This window comes from Protopterus annectens, chromosome 12.part0, assembly GCF_019279795.1.
Source record: "Protopterus annectens isolate FY-2018-M chromosome 12.part0, PAN1.0, whole genome shotgun sequence".
Classification (NCBI taxonomy): domain Eukaryota; kingdom Metazoa; phylum Chordata; order Ceratodontiformes; family Protopteridae; genus Protopterus; species Protopterus annectens.
In genome coordinates this window covers 653,646,569-653,673,830 of record NC_056746.1, presented here as the reverse complement: position 1 = coordinate 653,673,830, position 27,262 = coordinate 653,646,569, and the positions used below count along the sequence as shown (strand labels likewise).

General features: G+C 41.0%; 1 protein-coding gene across 1 annotated transcript in view; it reads right to left on the bottom strand.

Moving 5' to 3' along the window:
- Positions 1-27,262, bottom strand: part of ALG1 (ALG1 chitobiosyldiphosphodolichol beta-mannosyltransferase) — a 634,420-nt gene that overhangs the window by 568,757 nt on the left and 38,401 nt on the right. Inside the window, exon 3 of the mRNA XM_044089785.1 lies at positions 1,256-1,359. Within this exon, the coding sequence (XP_043945720.1) occupies positions 1,256-1,359 (104 nt within the window). The remainder of the gene's footprint in view (positions 1-1,255; positions 1,360-27,262) is intronic.

Below are 27,262 nucleotides of genomic sequence, written 5' to 3'. Positions count from 1 at the left end.
AACCTGCCAGAAATGTCTAAGGTACTTCTAAAGATTATCCCACTTCAGAACCCAAACTAGTACATCCTAACTATCAATAGCTGTCAAAATGTTTTCATGACAAGCATGGTAAAAAGAAAAGATGAATCACAGAAAGCTAGAAGAGTTAACAAAAACAGGGCAAAACTTGGTTGGGGAAAGGCTGTGAAAAAGAACCCAAAGACGATGATGCTTAGAATCATGTTATCAAGGGTGAAGAAGTTGACTAGTAAGTACTGTACTGGTTGAGCCTTCATTATCCAACAAATATGTCTCTGATATGTCGAAGGAAATTACTAACATACTGAAACTACTGACGGATATCCCCAAAAGATGTTACAAAAACTGGGGCCATGTTCCTGTATGGGGGCAAAAGCCTGAAAAGGGACAGACAAATCCTCTAAAATCAGGCAGAAAGGTGGCAGTTGAGATTTGATGCTGATAACTACAGCATTCTGCATTCTGCACACACAAACCTGAAGGTCATTTGCACATTGTTACGAAATGCTAAGCTACTAAAGATGTCTAAAATTGATGCATAGGTGATCATTACACTGGCTCCAGTCACAAGCACATACAGCAGAAGGAATAGACACAAAGATGTTGGACTGCATTCTAAGCCACATACTCCGGGGAACAAGGACATTACACTCCTACTGTTGTCACATGCTTTTGAGAAAACATATGCAACTCTGTGTGCAGGTCAGGACACCCTACAAAGAAATAATGACAAATTACTGGAAAACATCCTGATGAAGGACAAAGAGGTCATCCAGGGTAAGGAAAGCAATATGAACAGTAACTTTAACTGGTCATCTTCTAAGCAGAAGAACTGGTACAGGACTAAAGTGCAAAAGATGTTAGGAAATGTGAAGGGGAGAAACTAATGTGCAAAGACACAGGAGGGTGATGGGACCATCACATGGAACTGGAGGATACTATGGAACTGGAGGATACTCATTTTAATCAGGATCAATGAACTACTGCAATGAACTTGTAATGTAGTTGGTGGACTGTGAATCTAGAGGCATTTCAAAAAAGGGGAAAGGACAGCTGGAAGGGGTTTGGTATGCCCAAGGAAAGTAGAATGCAGCAATATATGCATCTAAATCAGCAGACTAAGTAAACAGTGCAACAATAACCTGTACCAATGTTTGTAAAATATAAGGTTCAGATTACAGCTAACCACAAAATCCACAAAACAGAGATTAGTTATAATCCAGCACAGGAGACATACCTGCAACAGTACAAATGAAGGAACGTCAATCTTCAAAAGAACATAAGACAGCTGAGCTACTTGAAAAATAACCTTCATGATGTACTGCAATATCCTTGGTCCAACTTAAAAAGGGAGAAACAAAGAAAATGTAAGCCACTCCATCAAAATACACATCAGATGAGTAGGATATAAAATAAATGACAGTAATAAACAGTAGCAAACCAATATGGAATGATGTGAACACAATAAAACAGTTACATTTTAAAATATAAAAATCTTCAGTTAAAATGTTTCAATCTTCAGTTAAAATGTTTCAATCTATCAGTAGTATGAAGACAAAGCAGGAATATAAATAAATCTGCTTATCAGATATATAGCTAAACTTTGTATCACAGCAACTGCACCCCAAATATTAATATAACTATAACATCCCTTTTGTACTGAAAGGAATCACCCCTGTTCAAAACATAACACTGAAACAAAATTCAGTTCATATTTCACTAGTTTCTGGATAGCAGCCATGTAAATGCCAGTAACAATGCTGATGGCCAGGAACAACTTAAAGACATTACTGGGAGCATCAGCCAGAAGACAGGTGAAGAAGCAGACATCTTTCCACTCTCGCTACTCAAGTGAAGCTGCTCAGCTAAGAGCACACATCTCAGCTGTCCAGATTTTCATAGAATATCCAAACTTTTGCCTCATGTTTTTAGTCTGTTCCTCATAAAATCTGAAGTGTTCTGACAGATAACTGAAGTAACTAAATAATGACATTACAATATACAATTTCACACAAGCTATTAACTATCCCAGAAGTATTGACAAACATTCCAAAAAACAATCATTACTTGACTGAATATTAACCAACAAACCTAATATGTGGTACCAGTCTGGATGTCTACCAGTCACTTTGAGTGATCATGCCCCCACATTTCTAGTCGGAAAAAGAATTCAAAGCCAAACCTGCTTTCCTTTCAAGTACATCCACAGTAAAAAAAAAAAAAAAAGCTTCTCCCCTGACATTTTTAATCCACTTCTTCAACACTGTGACTGGTCCCCACTAAAAAATCTACAACTAGACCATGCAGTTGAATATTTCAACACTAAATTCCTAAACATCTTAAATAATCTTGCCCCTTCCAGGAAAATGCATCTTAAATCCAAACAATTACCACGGCTATCTAATGATGCCAAACTTCTAATCAAACAAAGGGATAGAGCCTGGTTACTATATCACACTGCTAAAGATAAAAACAACCTCTCTCTATATCAACAACTAAGAAATCAAGCTAAGAAACAAGTTATCAATGATAAAAAAAAACTTACTTTGTAAACTGCCAACAAAAATATCAGCACAACCTCCAAAAGTTTTGGCACTACATCAACCACATCCTTAACCCCCGTGAAAGCTTTAACACCTCCTCCTTCCGCATCCAATTCCTCTGAGCCCTTAGGTTCACAGTTCAACTCTCACTTTATCAACTCAAATCACTTTCCTCCTAGACAACAAACAAAACCTACCCCTCAGTCCCCATCCCTTCCTCTGAGAGCACAAACACTTTCTCCTTCAAACCTATTCAAACTTCTTACATAAAAAAGTAAACTAAAACCCTGCTGTCTTGCTGCCGACCATCTACTCCAACGAATTTCTAAAATTAGCCGCTCTTTCAGTTGCCTACCCCATTTCCATTCTAATCAATCTCTCTATCTCAGAACAGTATGTACCACTCCTTTGGAAGACTTCTCACGTCATACCTCTCCATAAGGGATGTCCTACCAACCAAGTGCCATCTTGTCTCCCATAGCAAAAATCCTTGAAAAATGTATATACCAACAACTTATGTTCCATCTTATGGGTCTATATTATAAGTTCAAAGTTTGAAAACTTCGAATCTCATATGATCGACATCATATGAGCGAAGTTTTCAAACATCGACCGTTTCAACGGAGATCACTGTAGGGCATATTTCCATTCACTTCAATGAAGTGCGATCTCAGAGTTGGTATATTTAACTGGCAGGGGTGTGGGGGGTGCATGGGGGGCTTGCCCCCCTGCATAGAGCGTTCAGGTAGTTTTTTTTATTTTTAGTTTATATTTTATGTTCGATGTTTGAACACTTCGCTCATATGGATTCGCTCATATGAGATTCAAAGTTTTCAGACTTCGAACATATAATATAGACCCCCCATCTTACTACTAACAATCTACTATCCAGTTCTCAGCACGGTTTCAGACCTAAACATAGTACTAACACAGCTCTAATAACCTTCATTGATATTATTCATCATCTCAAAAATGAAGGCCATCTTGTCTCCGCAATTTTCCTGGATATGTCAAAAGCCTTTGACACCTTATCCCACCAATTGCTACTGAACAAGCATGCAACTTATTATCTAAGTTCATTACCCCTTACATGGTTTTTGGTTATCTGTCTAACCAAAAACAGGCTACAAAATGGGAGAACAAACTCTCCCCTATACTACCAGTAACCACTGGAGTACCCAAAGGTTCCATACTTGGTCCCCTCCTTTTTCTCTTATTTACCAACATCTTACATTCTGCCACTCAGCTTGCCACCGTTATCCAATATGCTGTTCCATGAAAGCACTGCAACAAAAAATGCAAAACCCTTTCCTCGACATTGAAAATTACCTCTACAACCATCAACTCACTTTAAATCCAAACAAAACAAAATTGATTTTCACAAACAAAACATGGCTCTCTAGCCCTCTATATTCTCCCCTCTAATGGCACTAAGATTACACCTACAAATGAGACCAAACTACTAGGCTTTATTATACATAATAAACTAAAATTTGACAAACACATCTCACTGTCAATCAAGAAAGTTCACACAAAACTCTATACAGGGCCAAACCATACCTCACAAACCAAGCCAGACTAGCCGCAGCTAGATCTCATTTACTTTCTACACTACTTTTCTGCTGACAAATCTTCACCAATCTACGTAAGACTGACATTAATCATCTAGAGTCCTGCTAATAATGGGTGATTTCAACTACCCCAACATTAACTTTGAAAACTACTCATGTACCAACTCTTTTGCTCAATGTTTTCTGGAATTCATAAATTCCAACGCCTTGGATCAACTTATCCACACCCCCACCAGGGGCAGCAATATCCTAGACCTGGTCATTTCCAACATGAGCAACCGGTGTTCCACACCAGAGGTCAATTCCTACCTAGTCAGATCTGACCATAAGCTAATCACCCTAGACATCCACATCCTGCCCCCACCCCCCATTAGGGAAACCACCGTAAAAAATTTCTCCAAAACCAACTTCACGCTTCTTAAGACAGAAGTGGCAAACTTCACGACACCCATCCAGACATACAATACAGCTACAACTGCTGAATCCAACACAAATGCACTTTATAAGCACTTACACGAGTGCATAGATCATGCAATCCCTAACAGAACCAAGATGCTATCCTCCAAAAAAAAGGAAGCCAATCTGGTGGTCCCCTGCCATAAACAAACTCTACAACAGAAGAAAGAAACTGTTGCAAAAAAGAATAAAATCCCATGATTGGAGGAACTCTCTGATCAACCTCAGTAAGAAACAGATATCCCTCGCAAAATCCTCCAAAGCTAATTACGAAAACAAAATCATCACTGATTCTAAAGACAACCACAAAGCATTCTATAGCTATGTCAAGAATCTCAATGGTAACACTCAGATCTGCTCTGAGTTACACCACAATGGCACTAAATATACAGAACCAACTGATATTGCCAACATCCTGGCAGATAGGTTCAGTGCTAACTTTACCCCTCTCTCACCCCCTAAAGGGCCCATCTCTATACCGGAAGACTGCAAAGTTCCTGTACTCATGGCTGCACAGGTAAAAAACACACTCTCCAAAGCCAAGAACACAGCATCCATGGGACCTGACAACATCCCAGGCTGCGTTCTACACGAACTACAGAACGAACTGGCACCCCACCTAAGTACCATGTTCAATCACAGCCTTACTACAGGCTTTGGCCCACTGAATGGCACACAGCTTCAGTTATCCAACTCCACAAAGTGGGAGCCACGACAGACCCCAGGAACTACCACCCCATTAGCCTGATGAGCCTGGTCTGCAAGGCTATGGAACGTATCATCATGGAACTTATAAACAATAACATTGATAATCTCCAAACTCTGGACCCCACCCAGTTCAGGTTTGTAAAAGGCAGATCATGTCTTCTAAACCTGATAGACTTCTTTGAAGCGGTCACCAAAGCCATAGATGAGGGTAAGGTAGTTCACACAGCCTATCTAGATCTCGCCAAGGCTTTTGACACCATCCCCCACTCTGGAATTATAAACTCACTAAACTAGGTATAAATCCCTTTGTCACAAGATGGGTTGCCAGCTGGTTCACTGACTGAACCCACACTGTGAAAGTAGCAGACTCCAAATTGACTTCAGACCAGTGACAAATGGAGTACCACAGGGCTCAGTCCTGGGTCCTCTCCTGTTTGGTATCTAGTTCTCTGAAGTACAGGCTAACACAGAAGGTTTTGGCTAACAAAGTTCGCAGATGACTGCAAACTAGGAGCCATAATTGAAACTCTTAACGATGTGGACATCCTATAAAAGGTCCTCACTGAGACAGATGCCTGGTGTCAAAGCCATGGCCTCAAGCTCAATGCTAAAAAGTGCATTGTCATCTCTTTTGGTAAAAACTCTGTACCCATGAACTGCCACATAGGGGGTAGTCTACTTAACACCAAAAGTATGATAAAAGACCTTGGGACACAGGTGGACAGTAGTCTCCCCTTTGATAATTACATCGCCACAGTAGTCAGGAAATCCTTCTACATGGCACACCTCATCACAAAAGGTTTCTCATCCAGGAAAAAAGGTCACTGTTCCCCTCTACTTGTCACTCATTAGACCCATTATAGAATACAGCGCCCCTTTTGGTATGTACCTCACAAGACATCTACAACTGGAAAGGTCGCAGAAATACCTCACAAAGAGGATTACCGGGCTCAAACAGATGCCCTACAGAGACCATCTCAAAAAACTCCAGCTTTACTCCATCGCATATCACCTACTCAGAGGTGATCTCTGCCTAACATACAAAGCTATGTCAAACCCAGAGCTGCTGGACATGCTCCACTTAAAGAAATCCCAATCCCTCTGAGCTACATGCTCTAGGGACCTAAACCTTGTCACCACAATAAACAGAACATACTGAAGTGATAGATTCCTGTCCCAGAGACCTCCCATACTCTGGAACAAACTACCTACGTATATCAAACAAAGCTCCTCATTAGCACTCTTCAAGAAAAATCTTGATGATTGGATGGGAGATAGGAAATTCACCCCAGGGATCACTTCTGTGGCTTTGTTCGACAGAGGCACAGGAAAATAATTTTCTTGTGTGGCGAAAGCCAGGGTACATCTTTAGCTAGGCTTATATAGGCCCTAGGGCCAATAGCCTAGTACCTACCTATGAACCTATAATAAAATTGTGAAGTTTGCCACCAATCAACCCCATAAAACTCAATGTTCTGTTCTTCAACTACTTAACTGGTTGGAATTGCCAAACCTATTAAAACTAAACTAACTTACTTTTGCCCACAAAATAATATGTTACCCCAGCAATTGCCCTGCACTCTCATCCCTGGTTCAACCAAGCTTTAATTGTAGCTTTCTTAGATCTTCTCACAGACTAATGCTTAAAGTTACCCAGTCTCATAGATATCATGGTGACTCCAGCTACTCCCACAAAATAGTTAAGTTCTGGAATACTCTTCCTCAGCAAATCCAAAACAACCCCAACTTATCCTCATTTTAAAAAAGCCTAAGAGTTTATCTCAATAGCAAATGGCTCTGCCCCTCCTATGCTCCTGGCTAGTTGGCTCTTTCCTATTATTTCAGATCCTTCTTTCTCTTGTACCATGTTTCTCTTTTAAGCAGCTAATAATTTAAACCGTTGCTGTTTTCCTTTTTCCTGATGGACACAGCTCTTTCTCTGCTGGAGCTTATACATTTCTATTTTGTTATTAATGTGTGTCTTAATGACTACTTCTCCCATATGTAAATATGTTTTTTTATCATATGTTTTAGTTAATTTTTTATGATTTGTTCTATCTTATTTTAACTTTGTTAAATTTTGTTAGTAAATGTTAACTGATTGCACTGTACTGGAAAGTTTCTCACCAGGTCTCCGCTGAAAATGGGCTTCTTACCCAGCCGGACTCTACCCGGTTAACAAATGTAAAAAAATAAATACATAACATACATAAATTTGAGTTTCAGACAGCATAGCCATCAGAAAATACATGCTAACATCCATCCATCCACCCACAACCCCTCATTCCCATTCTGTACATAGGGTCAGGGTGTCACTGAAACAGTGACAATCAACTACAGCCAAGGTTTAGCCCTGTCATCCAGGTCTAGAGCACGGCATCAAAAAGTACTTTCATCAAACAGCTTTTAAACCGCAAATGCCATTAATAGAAATCGCTTTTGTGATGCCACCACACCTCCCCTCGGCTAAATATATATACCAACTCCAAGATTGCACTACAGTGAGGAAAGGGCAAATTTTCTGATCTTTGCTGTACCATGAGCTCACAAAAGCAACTTCTATTATTGGCATTTTCAATTTAAAAACTGTTCGATGAAAGGACTTTTCAATGCCATGTCATTGACCCATTCTTCCACACCACACACTCGCATACACACTCACATCTATGGCCAATTTAGAGTGTCCAATTCACCTACTGCATGTCTTTGGAATGTGGACGGAAACTGGAGCACCTGGACGAAACCCATGCAAACACGGACAGGATATGCAGATTCCGCACAGAAGGCACCCCAGTCAAGAATCGAACTGGGAAGCCCCTTGCTGTGAGGTGACAACACTATCCGTTGTACCACTGTGCTGCCCTTGGATGAGCAATGTTCCAAGGGAACGTCAGCAACTTCTGTTTGTGCCAGTCTCAGGCTATCCAATGAGAGGTTAAATGTCTGAAACTGAAAGAGAGAGCTAAGTTGCTGGAAATACTTCATATTTTAATCCGTTTTATGCATTTTAACTTCTTTTTAACAGTTAAAACCCGAGATGTATTCCATCTAGTTTTCTGTTGTAAACAGTTTGCTTCTGTTCTAGCCATTTTTAAATCATTAAGCTACTCTAAATCAGTGCTTTTGTTGTCTCTGACCCTACAGCATCTAGATAAAGTGTTGAGTTGCACAGTGCTTGCCTTTTAAGTGATCTGACTTTTGAATTTAAATATTGGTTGTCCTTAGGTAAGAAAAGTAGAGAACCACACTGAGTTGTACAAGTCTGGACTGCTTCCAGGGGGAGGTAGGGTTTCAGTCAATTGGTTTTGTAGTGCAAGCATAAGAACCTTTTAGTTAGGTCTTCAATTCCTGTTTGTGCCAGTCTCAGGCTATTCAAAAGGAAGCTAAGTGGCTGAAAAACTCTACTATTCCACCCTGCTCCTTGGTGTGTTCCTAAACCTGGTATCGTTCTTGTTCCTTATATTAATTTGACCATAAAACTCCTTTCCTCTTCACTTGCGTTGGTTGTTGTCATTACGTACAAAAGTATCACTTTGCAAAAGACACTCCCTAATAGTTATTTAAATACATTTTCCCTCCCATTGTTTTAAGTAACTAGAACCATGGATATGCACTTTCCAACCATTTCTTTTGCCAGCTTGCTTGAAATGAGCATCCTAAGACAATGTAGAAACTGCCTCATGTTTACTGACAACTAATTCTTACTTAAAATAGACACAGTGCATGATAGATGTAGCTATATAATGTTAATGGAGGCAAAGTTCTCACACGTAGCTATTACAAATAACAAAACAGGCCATCAGTACCCACAATACTACACTTATCTAGTCATACACAGCTCAGAGCAAACACAGACTTACATCTGCTAAAGCTCTTAAAAGTGACCCGTTAAGCTACAAAGGCCCCTTAAACATAACATAAAAGTGTGCCCTCAGCAAACCTCACAAACCCACAGGACATGCAGTACCCATCATGAAACCTACATCCCAGAGTCACATTGTCTCAAGTCAAAAGCCCATAAGGCAAATCTTCATAAAATCCATTATACTACTTATGGGTAACACCACAGAGAAACACACCAATGTGCAACTCACCCGTCTGTGCAAGGAGACGGTCATGGTCAGCTGTCTGTCAGGTGCTAGGATTCGCCACATCACATGTACACTCCACCTCACATGTGCACTCGAGTTATTACACCACAAGTGCACATATGACAGTCATAGTGAACATCTGTCTAAAAGAGTCAAGACATACTTCCCAGGACTATAAGAAGACAGACAGGAGCGATCAGAATGTGTTCCTGAGACACTGAGCCTGCAATGCAAAAAGATTACGGACTTCAGCAACTGGCCTAACTTCAGGCGTCATTCAAAGGGGTACAAGTCCTAACTGCTTTGCCAGGGATGGCCTTCACCTATTCACCAAACGCTTTCATATACTGCCTAAATTCTTGTCCTCCCCCATAGCGCTTTTCAGGCAGTGCAAGGCTCCTAAAGCTTCCAACATATCAAATAAGAATCCTGATAAAATAAAGGTACTGCTGCTCAACGCTAGAAATCTCAACAAAAAACTGACTCTCTACAAGAATTACTTACACTGATATATGTATCATTGCACAGACCTGGCTCAAGACCAATGACAGCACTCCATCAGTGCAGGGTTTCAATACCTATCATATGTTCAAGGCCACCACAGCAGATGAAGGCATTAAAAGGTTGTGGTGGTGTCTCCATAGTCTTAAAAAAAAAAAAAATCTCCACACTCATTAAACAAGATAATGACCTGGAACGACTCCTCATCTGACTTACTATCAATAAAACCACTTATCATACCCTAGCTAACTACGGGACCCCCTTTATGTCACTCTCATTCCATGCCTCCTACCTACATTGCATGGAGTCCCTATGCATTAAACCAGACACCATTTTCCTAGGTGACTTCAACTGCCTCTCCATCAACTGGAAGACTTGCACATCCTCAAACATGTACGCTCAGAAATTTCTGGACTTTATCAATACAAACTCTCTGGACCAGTTAGCCTACAACCCAATCTGGAATGATAAAATCCTGGACTTGGTCTTAACTAATATGGGAAAACTTTGCTCTCCGGCAACTTAACTTCTTCTCTGATTAAACAAGACCACAAATCAGTCACATTCACTGCAAGACTGAAACCAGAAGATTCTTCTATTGCAGGTTTTGCTAAGATTAATTTACTAAAACTGAGTGATGACCTGGTTAAATGCAACTTGATGACCTCAGTGCTTATGCATAATCCTTTACCACCACATTTTATGCACATGCAAACAGCTGCATAGACACATGTATGATCCCATTTTGAAGAAAATACAACTCCAAATTTATAAATAAACTGCTATTGTAAAACTCAAATATAAAAAGGCACTACAATAAAAGAAAAAATAATTGCACACAAAAACAAGTTTAGCTGTCATGACATCAAAAACGCTCTTGCTAAAGTTACTAGGGAACTCAGAACTCTGATTAAATTAACCAAAGCTAGAAATTAGGTAAAAAGAGACACTCAGGCAAAGGATTAACCACAAAGCCTTCTTTAACTATGGTAGAAAACTCAGAAACAATTCTCATTGCTGTTCACAGCTAACGGCAAACAATATCATACACTCCGATGCAGAGGAAATCAACTGGCAAAAATGTTTAGCTCACACATTATACCCCCCTCTCCCTGCAAATATTCTCAGAGCATATACCCATATCTACACCCCCCCCCCTTCAAATCTCCTTTGAACAAGCCCTCAAGGCACCATCCAAGGCCAAAAGCACTACTTCTATGGGATTGTATAACGTACCAGACTTCCTGCTGGCCAGCCTGAAACAGGAATTGTCAAAACCCCTACAAGGTTCAAACCAGATGACTAGAGGAAAGCAACAGTCCGCTCATTGCACAATGACTGGGTGTAAACTCCATCTGGGTAATTACAGCAATATAAAACTGACCAGCCTCATCTGTAATGCTATGGAAAGGATAACTATGAAACTAATAAGCAAGGACACAGGTAACCTGCAAACTCTAGGCCCAAGCCAGTTCAGATTCATCAAGGGCAGATTTTGCCTACATAACCAGGTAGACTTCTTCAAGGAAGTTACTGAAGGAATGGAAGTAGGTAAATATCAGTACACAGAACATAGCTAGACCTCACAAAGGAGGTATATATCATCCCACACTCAGATATTGTACATAAACTCTCCCATCTATAAGTAAGTCCCTGCCTAACTCAATGGATAGCTAACTGACTGACAAACCGACACCAGGAAATTTGGACTGACAGTTCTACATCCTCAAAAAGATTTGTTATTAGCAATGTACCCTAGGGCTCAGTCCTTGGGCTGCTCTTTTGATATTTATTTCTCAGAGATCAAAGCAAATATTATGGGTTTATGGCTGATCAAATCTGCAGATGCCCAGAAGTCATAAAATATCAAAGGTAAGAATTGAGGAAAAAATGAAAATGGACAACACAGATGGAACGTTATGGTGAGTACATAACTTTATATCTGATGTCAATTTTCGTTTATTTCCTCAACATGTGGGACAGAGTCCCCAGCTACCTGAATCCTGGGTGGACTCTAAGAAAAGATATTCTGGAGTATTGTTGAGCCGAAGGCTGCTCTTCCCCTAGAGACCAGATTATCTTTTTAATGAGCAATAAAAGTGACTGCAGCACAAATATCATCCATGGAGTATATGGATAGAAATACTGAAAAGGTTGCCATGGATCTAGTTGAATGAGATATCAAAGGTTTTGGCAGGGACAAACCCAATTTACTTTAGACAAAAGAAATGCAATCAGTTATCCACTTAACTAAGGTTATTTTGGTAAATAGTTTACCCAATCTTGATTCTGAAAAGGAGACAAATAATTGACCTGACTTTCTGAATTTGTCAGTTCTATGCAGATAGAAACATAATTGCCTGTGAACATCCAACAAATGCAAAACATATTCCCCTCCTGGACAGTCTGTTCACTTTTATGTGATAGATCTTCAGAATGCGTACTACTGAGCACATACAGTAGTCCTTGTGCAGGAAAGGCAAAATGGACTGAACCATGATCATTTGAAACTTCGTGTACTGAACTGATTTGTTCAGTTTGCTGAGATCCAAAATTGGTATCCAGTCCCCTGTTTTCTTTGGTACCAAAAAGAATCTTGAGTAAGCACTGGATCTTTTCTGGTCTGGGGGACCTATTTGGGTTTGGGTTTTTTATTTCTAGTGCTGCTGCTTTCCTCAGACTGGGTGGGACATCGGGAATTTTGGTTACTGCTGGGGGGGGGGGGGGGGCATTATATAACATCTGAAAATAACCCTCTGCACCCAAGTATATTCTGTAATATCTAGCCAGACTCACTGGTGGAGGGACAGCTGAACCCTTATTGCCTCCAGAGGTGAACAATCAGGCCTCTTTCTGGATCTGTCGGAGAAGGGATCTCTAGACGCCTGGTTCTATGGATCCCCTCTGCTGTGTGGGTGGCGTCTTCTATTAAACTTCCCCCTCTGCCCCTGGGAGAACTCTCTCTCTACATGGAGCATAGAAAGGACCCTGGGATTTTTTGAATCACATTTTCCAACCACCTTACTGATTCCTAGAAAACGTTCTCTGAAGAGTCAAAAAATGTATGCCCACGTTAGACAGGATCTTACCAACTTGCTCACACCTGGAGAGTGTGTCCTTCACTTTGGGGCCAAAGAACTTCTGTCAAAAGGAGCACTGATGAAAGAGGACTTGAAGGGCTCTGCAAAATCATACAGGCGCATCCATGCATGCATCCTAATGGAAATGCCTGAACCCGCCGCCCTTGATGTACCTTCAGCTGCATGTGAAATAAGCCTCATAGACAAATTTGAAATTAACTGTAGGGTAACAGACTGAGGCAATACAGCTCTCTGCTTCAGAAGTAATGGTCCCGGATTTGGTGCATTCTTTAATCAAATCCTTCTGTAAGTCTTGTGAAGTGTGCCAAATAGTTCATCAAACGAAGCACAAAGGTCGTTGAAGCATATACATGCTTCCCAAATCTGTCCATCATTCTAGATTCCCAGTTAGAGGGATGAACAGATCAGCTCTGCACCTCAAGTTCTTTCTTAGTGGCCACCGCTATGGCCATGCCATCTACTGGTATGCCCTAGCTCCAAAACTCTCTCTCCTTGGGTGGTGCCAGGATCCTATCTAGTCTCTTGGGGATCAGGTCAACAGAATTGGTTTCCTTCCATGCCCGCCAAGAGATTAACTCAATAAGCTCATCGGCAGGCAGAATCACCCAGGAAATAGACAGGCCAGACGCAAATGCCTCCAGGAATACTGATTCTTCTTGGGAAGGGTTATCAGTACACCAACCACCCCTTTGCTTAAGAATCTCCAAAATGTCTCCAAAAGAGATGTCATCAGGTGGCGATCTTGGGGACCCTTCTTCATCAAAATCGATATCTTTGGTGATTGACTCTTGAGGTGAGTCTAAGTGCCTCCTCTTGCACTTTCTCTTCCTGGGGACTTCCTCAGTGGGGTGCTCCAGAAAAGTATCAGAACAAATAAGGGTACCCAGTTGCGTGGCCTGGAGACATTGGGCTGAGGCTCATGGCACAAAGACATCCGGGAACTAGATGGAAGACCCAAGTGGAGAGGGACTGCCTGAAATCTGGAAGAGAATACTCTTTTTACTACCTCAAAAACAGAATGCCCCAAGCAGAAAGAAGCCGATGGAGCCAAGAAGGCATGCTTCTGGACCATTGGTTCCCTTGGACCCAAAGGCAGTCCACCCGAGTCAGAATTGGGGCCGGGTTGTCCAATGCTAGCCACTTGGAGCAGACACTGGTGCTTCAGCTCTGAGGTCATCCAGCCGCAAAACAGTAGGAGCCAGTACTCTCAAACAAGGAATCCGATCCAAAAACACCACCATCTTTGGATCGTAAACAGACAGTTCGGAAGGTACGGATCCAAGGGAAACCAAAACTGAAGGACAGATCAGAAAAGGGGCTAAGATGGGTGAAGTAACACTGGTGAAGATCTTCCGGCTCCTACCCCTTTGGATCAGGAGAACATCCATCCGTATCTGTGCCGAGAGAAACTTCCTCATCATTTTATCCACATCTGGCTCTGTAAGATTCCTGGAAGAATGGGAAGAAGAAGAAGGTGATCTTGAGTGACAGCACTTCTCTAAAAAATGGGAAGGTAGCCGAGAGGGGACCGGGTTCAGAGAGAATGCATAACGTGTCCGGGCGAGCTGTTTTGGCTCCAAGAAAAGTGGATCCGAGGAGGCAGACCTAGTGCCCGAAGCAGTAAGATCTAAGGGTTTCTTCAGATCTGACTGTTTTCTGACCTTCTTGGACAGTTCCTTGTTTGGATCCAAAGAAGTAGTGGAGGAAGCGGAAGGTTCAGAGAGTCTTTTCCTCAACCCTTTCTGATCTGCCTTGGAGGGATGAGCTACAGCCAGTGGTTCAGAGAAACTAGTTGGAAGAAGTCCCTTTAAAATCAGCTTGTTTTCCTATCCATTAAACTAAATGATTAAATGAGTTACAAGTCTTGCAAGGTGCTTCCAAATGGGTATGGCCCAGACAATACACACAAGACTCATGGGCAATAGATAAGAGAATCTTGTGCCCACACTCCTTGCACTTTTTAAAATTAAAATGTTTTTCAGTCATATTCACAGAAAGGTATACAAGTTTAAGTTTTAATTAAAAAAGAAAGGGAAACCAACAATGGTAGGGAAGATTACCTGAAGCGGTAAAAAGGGACAGAAAGGGAAAATACTACCAGCAATGATATTTAGATATGCTAAAGAAATGGGTAGGGATAATGGAAATACTAAATAATTAGAGCAGGTATAAGAACAGATATTAAGGAATTAAGAATAAAAAAGCTTTACAAGTCACTACAATGCCCGAGAGCTGAAAGCGACCATGTCCGTACGTGAAGGCAGCAAACAAGATCTGAGGTATGAGTAAGGGAGGAGCTTGAGAGCTTGCAGTAGGCCATGAGCTGTAAAAAAGCAACAGAGTAGGATCAGAGGATCGAATCCGAACCAACATGTTGAGCATTGAATGAAAACTAAAAACATCAGAGCCAGTGTTGTTTGGGCCAAAAGGGGGTGTTATTATCTTTGGAGAGTCCATATGGATATTTAAAAGAACTCTGGTTATCACAATAAAGGGGAAGACATAAAGGAACATTTCTATCCTTGTGAAACAGAAAGCATTTGTCCTCCAGGCCTTGCTGCAGGGAGTTTTGGTGTAAATTTTTTTCAACAGTCTGTTGTGAATAGCTTTCTATAAAAGGGTCTCTTCTTGCTATATTTTGGTATAGAAGATTTAAAGATTTGGTTTACACCTTAAATCAGTTTCCCCTTTCCTCAAACCTCTTTAGAACATCAGCAAAATAAAGTGCCAAACAAAGCCTCTTTATCCAGAGGGGCATTAAGAACTTCAGATTTGACATTTTCGGTTAAATTTGGGGGGGTGTAACCATGCAAAACTGACTGATCCAGCTGCTGCAACCCTAAAAACTTTATCAGCAGCATCATATGAAAATCTCAAGGAGTGTTTGGTAACTTAAGTGACTGAAGAAAGTAAAGAGAATTTTGATTCTGAAGTAGGTACACCAGCAATAGCCTTTTTCTTTTCTGCAAAAGATGTTAATAGGAATTTAGACATAGTGCCTTTTTTAGGCAGTGTCTCAAAGACACAATTCCAGACATAAAAACTCCATCTAAGAACAACTTCAATTTTTTGTGCTAAACGGTAGGAGTCTTAACAGGAAACTGCGTTCAGTGGAAGCAGTCCTCACCATAGAAGACATATACATTTGTGCATCCACAGAGACCTGGTTCAAGGCTGTGGAGAGCACCCCAGGCATATCGGGCTACACCTCCTTCCACACGTTCAGACCATAAACTGAAGGCATGAAAACGAAAGGAGGTGGTGTATCAATATTCATTAAAGATAAATATAAATCCAAACTGGTTAAACAGAATGAGTCCCTGGAGAAATTTCAGGTGCAATTAACTGTTGGTAGGACACCTATTAAAGTCATTCCCAGCTACAGGACCCCCTCCATGAATCAGGACACCCACTCTGCTTATTGGGATCTACTTGTATCTAAGATACATCCAAACACCTTGGTTTTAGGTGACCAACTAACCATCCATTGACTGGGGAAATTACTCGTTCACAAACTCACCTGCCCAAAGGCTCCTCAACTTCATTAACTCAAATACCCTGGAGCAGTTAGTTGACACACCCACTAGGGGTGCCAACATCCTGGATCTGGTGCTTATCAATATGGGGGACGACTGTAGTACCCCCTTGTGAGTTCTTCACTGGTGAGATCTGAGCATAAATCAGTCTCATTCAAAGTTACTATCAAACCTGACCTCCCCACCCCCAGCACCAACTAAAGTTAAAAACTTCTCCAAAGCAGATTATAACCTCTTACAGGATGGTATAAAAATAGCTTCACTGCACCTCCTCCCTCAGGTGGGACTGGCAACTATGCTGAGATCTACACATATCTTCATACAAACAACTGAACAACTGCACTAATTCGGCCGTACCTGACAGGACCAAAACAAGCTCCTCAAGGAAGAGCAAACCTGTCTGGTGGACAACTGCCATTAACAGGCTTTACAATAAGAGGAAGAAATTGCTGTCTAAGATTAAGTGGGAGAGAGTCCTAAACTGGAAACACTCCCTCCTCAGCTTAAACAAGTAAATAAGACTCCTTGTGAAGTCCACCAAAGCTAAATACAAAATTAGCTTCCTCAACTAAGGAGGACCAAAAGACATTCTTCATTTACATCCGTAACCTAAGTGGAAAGGCCCAGATTTGTGCCAAACTGGCAGTTAATGATGGCAGTTAATGATACCACATATAACTAACCTATGGACATTGCTAACCTGTTAGCAGACAGGTTCTGTGAAAACTTCACTCCCCTATCCCTGCCACACTTACCCAAAGACATTCCTACCACCTGTCCTCAACCTTGTGTCTTTAAACAGCAGGCCCTGAATGCCCTCACTAAGGTTAAAAACACTGCATCCATGTGACCTAATAACATCCCAGGCTGCGTCCTACATGGGCTCAAACAAGAATCAGCAATGCCATTGGGTACTCTTTTAGATCATAGTCTAAGCACTGGCTTCATCCCAGCTGAATGGAAAAAGGCCACCATTACCCCCTTGCACAAAGGTGGTGCTTCCACTGACCCCGGCAACTACAGACCTATTAGCCTGACTAGCCTTATCTGCAAGGCCATGAACAAATCATCATGGACCTTATCAACAAAGATATTGGTAACCTCCAAACACTTGACCCTACTCAATTTGGATTTGTCAAAGGAAGATCATGCACATTAAACCTGGTGGACTTCTTCAAGACAGTCACCAAGGCCCTTGATGAGGGGAAATCAGTGCATATTGCCTACCTAAACTTGCCAATGCTTTTTGACATTATCCCCCACTCAGGCATAAATCGACAAACTCGCACAGCTAGGTATCAACCCATATATCATTTGATGGGTCACTAACTGGCTCACTGATAGAACCCATACAGTCAAAATAGGGGACTCCACCTCTAACAGCAGACCTGTAACCAGTAACAGCAGACCTGTAACCAGTGGTGTTCCACATGGATCAGTCCTGGTACCCCTACTCTTTAGAATCTATTTCTCTGAAGTGCAAGCTAAAACTAAAGGTCTGCGGCTGACAAAGTTTGCTGATGACTGTAAACTGGGAGCAATCTCCAAATGATACCAACTGCTGGAATCCAAAGAGAAAAACGACCAAACCAGTTGACCACGGCTTTATTCATAAAAATTTAGCACTGTGTGTGTATATAACATACACTTCTTGGTCATTTTTCTGTTTGGATTCCAGCAGTTGGTTTGATTTTGCCTACATTTGTCTTGTTCTGCTTGGTTCTTGAATCTCCAAATGATGTCAACATCCTACAAGAGGGTTTTACACAAACAAATGACTGGTGCCAAAAAGTCATGGCCTTAAACTCAATGCAAAAAAATGTATCATCATCCCTTTCGGTAAGAGTGACGTTCCTACTACTATCACATCAATAACACCACCCTAAGTACGCACTCAGTGGTGAGAGACCTGGGCACACAGATTGACAGCAACCTTACCTTTGATCACTATGTTTCCACAGTGGTACGTACGAAGGGCATTACATATTGTTCATCTCATAAGTAAGGGCATTGTCTCCAGAAAAAAAGAAGTTATAACCTTCCTGTACTCTTCCCTCATTAGGCCCATAATTGAGTACAATGCCCCTTTCGGTATGTACCTTTACAAGCACCTGCAGGAATTGGAGAGACCGCAAAGGTTCCTCATAAGGAAAATTCAAGGTCTTCAGCATCTGTCCATCGCCTGAAATCACTGTCACTTTATTCTGTTTCATACAGACTACCACACCTTTGGAACAGACTCCTGCTTCATGTCAAGCGGAGCACCTCACTGGCTCTCTTCAAATGCAATCTAGACGATTGGATAGGTAACCATAAATTCATCCCAGGTGTTCCACCTATGTCCCTCTTGGACAGGGGTGACAGGTGCTGATCATGGAAATAAGGGTAAAACTTGGCTAGGTTTGTAAGGGCCTTAGGGTCATTAGCCTAGTAACCTCCTATGATCCTAAACCAACCAAGCTGCAAACGAATGTAAACAAACCAAACAGAAAACTGGAAAAGCTGCAACACTTTATTCCGGTACCTCGGCTGAATGCCTTCAAAGGAATAAATACAATACTACTTGCTGCACCTTATATAATGCTGTGTAACACCAATTGATGTAATTAAATAATCACAAGAGTTAATAGACCCATTGAATTAAAGAGACACAGTGTAAAAACATATATCAAAATCATGAAACACTATAAATATATACAAAAAACACCTCAAGAAGACATACATCCTACTAAATATAGAGAATATTAATCATATAGTCAGATTGACTTCTAAATTCATACCCCTTGGTTTTAAAGTACTAAATTTTAGAATAAACCTGCTTTCCAAATTCAACAGATTCTGTAAATAATTCCCAGTGTTGTAAAATTCAGGTTTAGCAAGGGCACAAAAAAATAGAGAATCCAAAATTCCATTATGAAATGAATTAAAATGTTCAGAGATTGGGCTATCTATTCTGGCATTTTGAATATCACCTAAGTGTTCTAAAACACGTGTTTTTAGTTGACGTTTAGTCTGACCAATGTAATATTTGTGTGGAACGCAATCACAACCAATTATGTACACTACCCCACATGATTTACAATTACAATAATTATGAGCAGTGTATTTGACCCCATTAATCAAACTACCTGATAGATTTTTTACTTTTGAACAGATCTTACATTTTCCACATATAAACATACCATGTGGCAAATTGTTATTAATGGTGCCAGACAAAGCACGATTTTTCAAATTAGATTTCAAAATTTCCTTTAAATTGGCATACCTGCCATAAGAAAAGGATACACAATTTGGAAACAAATGACCAATCTCCTCATTGTTACAAACAATTGGCCATAAAAAATCTACAATGTCTTTCAGCATCATAGAAAAAGGGGAAAATTTTGTGACAAAAAATAAATTGTCAACATTCACACAACCAGCTTCACCATCCCTAGATCTTTCTGAAGAAACTTTCTTTAAAATATTACCTCTTTTGTTAGGATTTAACAGTCTATCTAGACTTTTACTGAATAAACTTTCAGAATAGCCTCTCATAGACAGTCTCTGTCTAACATTTTCAAATTCCAAATTCCAACAAATACTTTCAGAAGTGTGTTCCTTAATACGTTTAAACTCCCCAAATGGGAGTGCCTCAATTAAATGGGCCGGATGAGCACTAGTCGCATGTAGGAAATTATTGGAAGCTGTGTGTTTCCTAAATGGTCTAAACTGGACTAGTCCTTCTATACCTACATACAATAAAATATCCAAAAATTGGATTTCACAATTGTTCACACTGTATGTAAATTTGAAACCAAATTTATTTTGATGTAAACTAAAAATAAATTCGTCAAACTCCAATTTACTACCTTTGCAAATGAAAATCAAATCATCAATGTATCTGTGGTAAGAGACAACTTTATTCTGAAAGAAGTCTAGAGTATATAAGAAACTAATTTCAAAATAAGACATAAAGAGGATAGCATAAGTGGGGGCAAAATTAGCCCCCATAGCAGTCCCCTCCTTCTGAAGAAAGATTCTTTGTTCAAAAATAAAGTAGTTGTGGGTTAGAGCAAACTCTAAAAGTAAAATGACAAAAGAGGTCCGGGGTCCTTCTCCCAAAATTTTACCAATGGCCTCCAAACCAAATTTTGTCTTAATACTGGTATAGAGGGCCTTTATATCCACCGTAGCCCAGTAGAAATTGTCTTCCCATTTAAAGTTTTTCATTAGGTCACAGTATTGGTTAGTATTACTAATATGGGAACTTACATTCTTTAGTTCTTTTTTCAGAATGCTATCTAAGAATATCCCCACATGTTCCAAAAAACCCCCACAACAAGATACAATTGGACGACCAGGAGGGTCTTGTAAATTTTTCTGTATTTTGGGAAGTGCATAAAACGTAGGGTCCTTGGGATTAGTAATAAACAATCTTGTCACATCCTTATTGTTAAGGAAACCTAGTCTTTCACCCCTTTCTAAAAGGTCAAACAATTCGGAATTAAATTGAGCAATTGGGTTATGTGGTAACTCTATATAAACACAGTCATCACACAAAAGATCATAGTTCATTTTTAAGTAATGACATTTATCCATTATAACCCAATTACCTCCCTTATCTGCTGTACAAAAAATATATTTATTGGAAATTTCTTTTATTTGCTTCCGTGCCAACCACTCTTGCTTAGTAAGATTAAATCCAATAAACTGTTTCAAAAACAGCACATACTCAATTTCAACCTTTTTACACAAAACATTTTCAAAGACCCTTAAAACAGCTGAATTTTTAGGAGGACAAAAAGAACTGTGCACAGGCAAACGAGGTACAGTTAATTTTCCACAACCGGTAAAAAAACGTTCAGTGCTCTCTGAAATATCCACAGAATCAGAACTAGCCTTCATAATAATGTCTGACTCAGAATAGCCACTACTCTCAGCATTAAACTCGTATATAGAAAGATCCATTAAAGGATCATTCATAATGGATAGATCTTCAGTACTGACAGAAACATCAGCATCAGCATAACTAGCGTTAGCATTAGATACAAGATTTGGGTCCTGCATACTGTTAGAAATATTTTTGAGTTCAAAAAATACTTTTAAATAAAGCTTACGACAGAAACGTTTAACGTCTAATAGTAAATCCGAAAGCGCTGGTATTTTTGTTGGTACAAATTTACTACCCTTATTAAGTACCTGCAGCATATCGGAAGTAACAATGAAATCACTCAAATTTACAATATGCATATGATTTATATTACTAGAAACATTAGTCCCAAAATCAACATTGTACCTACGAGGGGTAAGCACAGAAGCAGAATTCAAGTCCAACAAAGTGGCATTACTGATATCTTCGATTCCGACCCTTCTGTCGCGACTTTCGTTTGGACCCCCGTCGAAAATTCCATCTGCCTTGATCTTCCATGTCCGACGCTGCACCAGTGCCCTCAGTACTGTCTATACTCTCAAAAGAAACGCTTTTCTTACTTGCAGCCGTATCAGAAGACGAGACTGACGAGTCTCGGCCACTACGTGAAACACGTGAACTCCCTTCAGCACCCTTCACCTGGAATGAACCATTCTTCAATTTACGCTGCCAGGAATAAACTAAGTTCTTGCTGAAGTCGCTTACATCTCTGTTCAGCTTTTTCTTCTTTCTTGCGATAACATCGCATTCAATCTTTGAAACCTCCTCATTAATGCTTTTCATAGCTGAAAAAAACGCTGTGTCAGGATACTCATTAGCTAACGCAGCCTCACCTTCAGCAATTTGGGTTTGGATTAAACCCAAAGTTCTCCGGTTACGGTTGATTAAAATCTTTAACCAACTAAGAGAACATTGCAGTGAAGCCGCCTTCCACTCCTCTAAAAAAAATTCTCGTCTTCCGTGAATTTGTAAGCAGGCAATTTGTCAATTCTTAAACCTCTAGGTGTAATAGAGAGTTCGACATACTTCTCCAAAAGGCGTATGTCATAAAATAAAGAAGTCTCTTTGATTCTCAATTTTTTCAGGTCATCAAACTTCTTGTCAAAAGAACTGTTACCAGACACAGTCCACGGATCAAATTGAGCTAACTTACTGTCCCTCTCTTTAACTAAGTTAGCAAACAAGAATCCACTTCCATTAAAATTGGAGATAATGAAATCTTCCAGTCTCTGAATATACGAACCAAAACCAACCAAGCTGCAAACGAATGTAAACAAACCAAACAGAAAAAGTACAGTTTTGTACCTACCATAAATGTAGATGTTCGAAGATCCACATTGCTGCAGTCCTTACACTTGGGTAGTCCGCTGTCCTCGGTCGGCCCGAATATCAAAGTATAAGGCTGACGTCGGTCAAGGCGCATTAGACTGACATCAGGACGTCAGGGTACAAATGCGCATGACCGACGTCATATCCTCAGTCTTTTCTTGCCCCAGATGTCAGAAGACCCTAACAAGAAAGGTCAAAACCCAAAGACAACAAAACCAACAACCAACCACCCTAGCACTAATAATATGTACAATATATACAATATACACAATATTTACAATCCAACCCACACAACCGCCTCTAACTACAGAGGGAAGGAGGAGGGTAAATTGGACTGCAGCAATGTGGATCTTGAACATCTACATTTATGGTAGGTACAAAACTGTACTATGTTCTTCATCTCACATTGCTGCAGTCCTTACACTTGGGTAGAATCCCAAAGCAGAGGTAAGGGAGGCTGGCACAACTATAAAGAAGCAGGAGCTGCCAAAATGCCCTGTAAAATAGCAGTGGCAAAACCAGCCCTAGATTTAGAGTAAAGTGGAAGGTGATAATGCTTAGAGAAAGTATGCACAGAACTCCAAGTAGCTGCCTCCAAGATATCTTTAGTTGCCACCCACTTAAAAAGCTGTTGAAGTGGCAGTAGCCCTAGTGGAATGAGGCCTAATCCCAGCTGGAACCTCCTTGCCATGATGGGAATAACAGAAAGCAATGCAAAACCCAATCCACTTAGAAATAGTTTGTTTTGACACAGGCTTGCCCTGAGAACTCAAAGCAAAAGAAACAAATAACTGCTGAGACTGCCTGAACCCTTTAGTTCTGCTCAAATAATATCGCAACTGCCTGTGTATATCCAAAGTGTGCAAAATCTTTTCCCCTTTATTTTGGGGGTTTGCATAAAAGGTAGGCAAATGAATAGTTTGGTTTAAAGACACACTAGAAACCACTTTAGGCATAAAGGAAGGATTAGTACGTAAAGATACCCTATCCTTATGGAAAATTAAGAAAGGCTCAACTGCCATAAGGGCCTGTAATTCAGAAACCCTTCTCGCAGAGGTAATGGCTAACAAAAAAGCAGTCTTCCATGATAAATATTTCAACTCAGCAGTAGCTGCAGGCTCAAAAGATTGTAGAGTGAGTTTCTCCAACACAAAATTGAGATCCCAAGCAGGAGTAGGAGCTCTCCGTGGGGGTCTTATACTCTTTGCCCCTCTAAGGAATTGCTTAAACAAAGGATGAGAAAACAATGGTGGGTCACAATCATAGTGAGCAGAAATTGCTGCAGCATGAATCTTAATAGAAGAGAAGGACAAACCTTTGTCCAGTAACTCAGTAAGATATTGAAGAGCCACACTTAAATTAGGCTTAGAAACATCAAATGTTTTTGCTGCACTCCCAAAATAAAAATCTCTTCCATTTATCTGCGTACACTTTCCTTGTACTAGGCCTTCTGGCTTCCAAAATAACATTCAAAACTTGCTGTGGAAGCTGAAACCCTCCAGGGTTTAAAACAGAATATGCCAGGCTGTCAGGTGAAGAGAGTGAAGTTTGACATTGAGTAAATGACTGTTCTCCTGAGTCAGCAGGTGCGGAATCGAAGGTAAAGGCCATGGAGGCTCCCTGCCAGACTTCTCAGTAGTGGGTACCAATGCTGTCGAGGCCAATCTGGAGCTATTAAAATCATCTTTGGCTTGTCCTGTCTGACCTTCAGAAGTACCTTTGGGAGGAGAGGCAGAGGTGGAAAGGCGTACACATGAAGATTGCTCCAATTGAATGAAAGAGCATCCACTTTCCAAGCTGTGGGATGAAAACTTTTGTGCAAAACTTTGGCAGCTGGTAGTTTAGTGGAGAAGCGAACAGATCTATGTCTGGAGTTCCCCATGACACTGTCAATTTCTGAAATACATGAGGATCCAATTTCCACTCGTGGGGATCCATAATTTGTCTGCTCAACACATCTGCTAAGGAGTTCTGTGCTCCCGGCAGAAACCTTGCCTGTAGATTTAGCTGTAAACTGAGAGCAGTCTCCCACAAAATCATTGCTTGTCTGCACAGAGGATAAGAATGTGTTCCCCCTTGCTTGTTGATGTACCACATGACAGTTGTGTTGTCTGTTAGAATCAACACCTGCCCTGGAAGAAGTAAATCCTTGAAAGCTATTAATGCAAATTGGACTGCTAACATCTCCTTCAGGTTGATATGTAGATGTAGAAGTCTGGCAGGCCACGTGTCTTGTATCCACTTTCCATTTAGATGAGCTCCCCAAGCTTTGTCTGAGGCATCTGTCGTTAGAATCTGACTCGCCTCTGGCCGGGTCACAGAGAATCCCTTGTTTAGGTGACATTCCTGAGCCCACCACAAAAATTCCTTTTGAATGCAAGGTATTATCTGAATGACAGTGTCCAAATCTTGGCAGTGCTGTGTCCATACATTTTGAGATACCATTGTAGCTTCCTCATATGCAGTTTGGCATTGGGAAGCACCAGAATACAAGATGCCATGAACCCCAAGGCTTGAAGGACTGTCCTTGCAGTCAGCCTGGACTGATGAGACAATTGATGGAAGTAAAGAGAAAGATTCTTTTGTTTGTCCGGGGTCAAAAAGGCCATCTGGGATGCTGTATTCAGTCTCACACCCAGAAAGCACATGTCCTGAGAGGGTACTAGACTGGACTTTATTTCGTTCACAGAATACCCTAGGCATCTTAGCACTGCTATCACATAGTGTAGATGATGAAGAAGCTCTTCTTTTCCTTGAGCCAGAATAAGACAATCGTCCAAATAAGGATAGATCTGTATTCCTCTTAGTCTGAAGAAAGCTATCACTGGAGCCAGAACCTTCGTGAATACTCTCGGCGCAGTAGATAAGCCAAAGGGCAATGCAGAGAACTGATAATGAGAAGTCCCAGCCCGGAAACGTAGCCACTTCCTGCAACTTAGCCTGATAGGAACATGAAGGTAAGCCTCCTTGAGATCCAGAGTCACCATCCAATGATCTTTGCCCAGCAGAGGTAAAAGCTGTTGTAACGTCAACATTTTGAACTTGGGAATGTCCAGATAAGTGTTGAGGATAGATAAATCCAAAATTGGTCTCCACGTGTTCCCCTTCTTTGGTACTAGGAACAGGCGAGAATAAAATCCTAGGCCCACTTCTGACAGAGGGACCGGCTGAATGGCTCCTATTTGGAGTAGCAGAGAAATCTGTTTGTGAGCCTCTATTCTTTGCTGAGGAGGAACGTCTGGCATGCCTTTGAAAGGAGGCAAGGTATGGAAATAAAACCTGTAACCTTGGTGTATGATATCCAATACCCATCTGTCTTGGGTAAGTAAACTCCAATTTTCTTTGAAAAGTGCCAACCTTCCTCCCAAAGGTGCTGCTAGTCGAGAAGACTCTGGCAGCTGAAAAGGTAGGTCATTGGGTCTGTTTACGAAAGGACTGACCCCTGCCCTCACCCGAAGACTGTGCAGGTGAACTTCCTGTTCTAGGCCTGAAAGAGCCCTGAGCTCTGCCCCTACCCCGTCTAGACCTGCCCCTAGACTGGGAATCATAAGAAGGATACGTCCACCCCTTAGCAGGCCAATTTCTGCTAAACTGGAGGCTGGACCTGCAAAAAATCTTTAACAGTCTGCATAGACTTAGCCTTGTCTTCCATTTTCTTTAAGACTGCCTCAACAGGTGAACCAAATAACACATCAGATTGTAAAGGAGCATCCAAAATCCTTGTCTTAACATGGTCAGATAAATTCTGATCCCTCAGCCAGGCGTGCCTGCGAAGAACTGACCCTGTGGCAGCCACCCTAGACGAGGCCTGTACAGCATCAAAACCACATTGCAAAGAATGCTTACCCACTTGTTCAGAGACATGTACCAAATCCTGTAACTCTTTACAGTCAATACCTTCCGCCAGAGCATCTACCTTAGACTTCAATTGAGACAGTAGATAGTTTTGGTATTTCAACATGTGAAACTGACAATTTAGAGCCCTCATAGCTAGGGTGGAAGACGTATAAACTTTCTTTCCCCATCTATCCAAAGCCCTAGCCTCTTTATCTGGAGGAACTGGATTTTTAACAACAGAAGCCTTAACACCCTTAGGCCCCTGACTAACAGTTTCTGGGTCCGCCCTAGGACTCTTAAAAAGAAACTTATGAGCTTCAGGCACCCTATAATACCTATCCGGCTTAACAGGAGCAGGAGGCAGGGAATCAGGATTAAGAGAAGCCTCTGCAAACACATCCTCCACAACATCCAGAACAGGAGGTATAGCCAAAGGCCTATGCTGGGGTAAAACAGAAATTCCCTAAGCCTTTTCCTGGAATCAGAGAAATCCTGACCTTCCCACTTAAAATGCTCCCTCATGGAATGGAGGGTCTCTGAAAAGAAAAATCCTCAGGAGGAGAAGCAGAAGGAGTAGAATCATCCACATCAGAATCAGAATAAGGAGAATACTCCTGCAAGTCTTCAGTCAAGACTCTGAAACATCTGAAGCCTGCTCA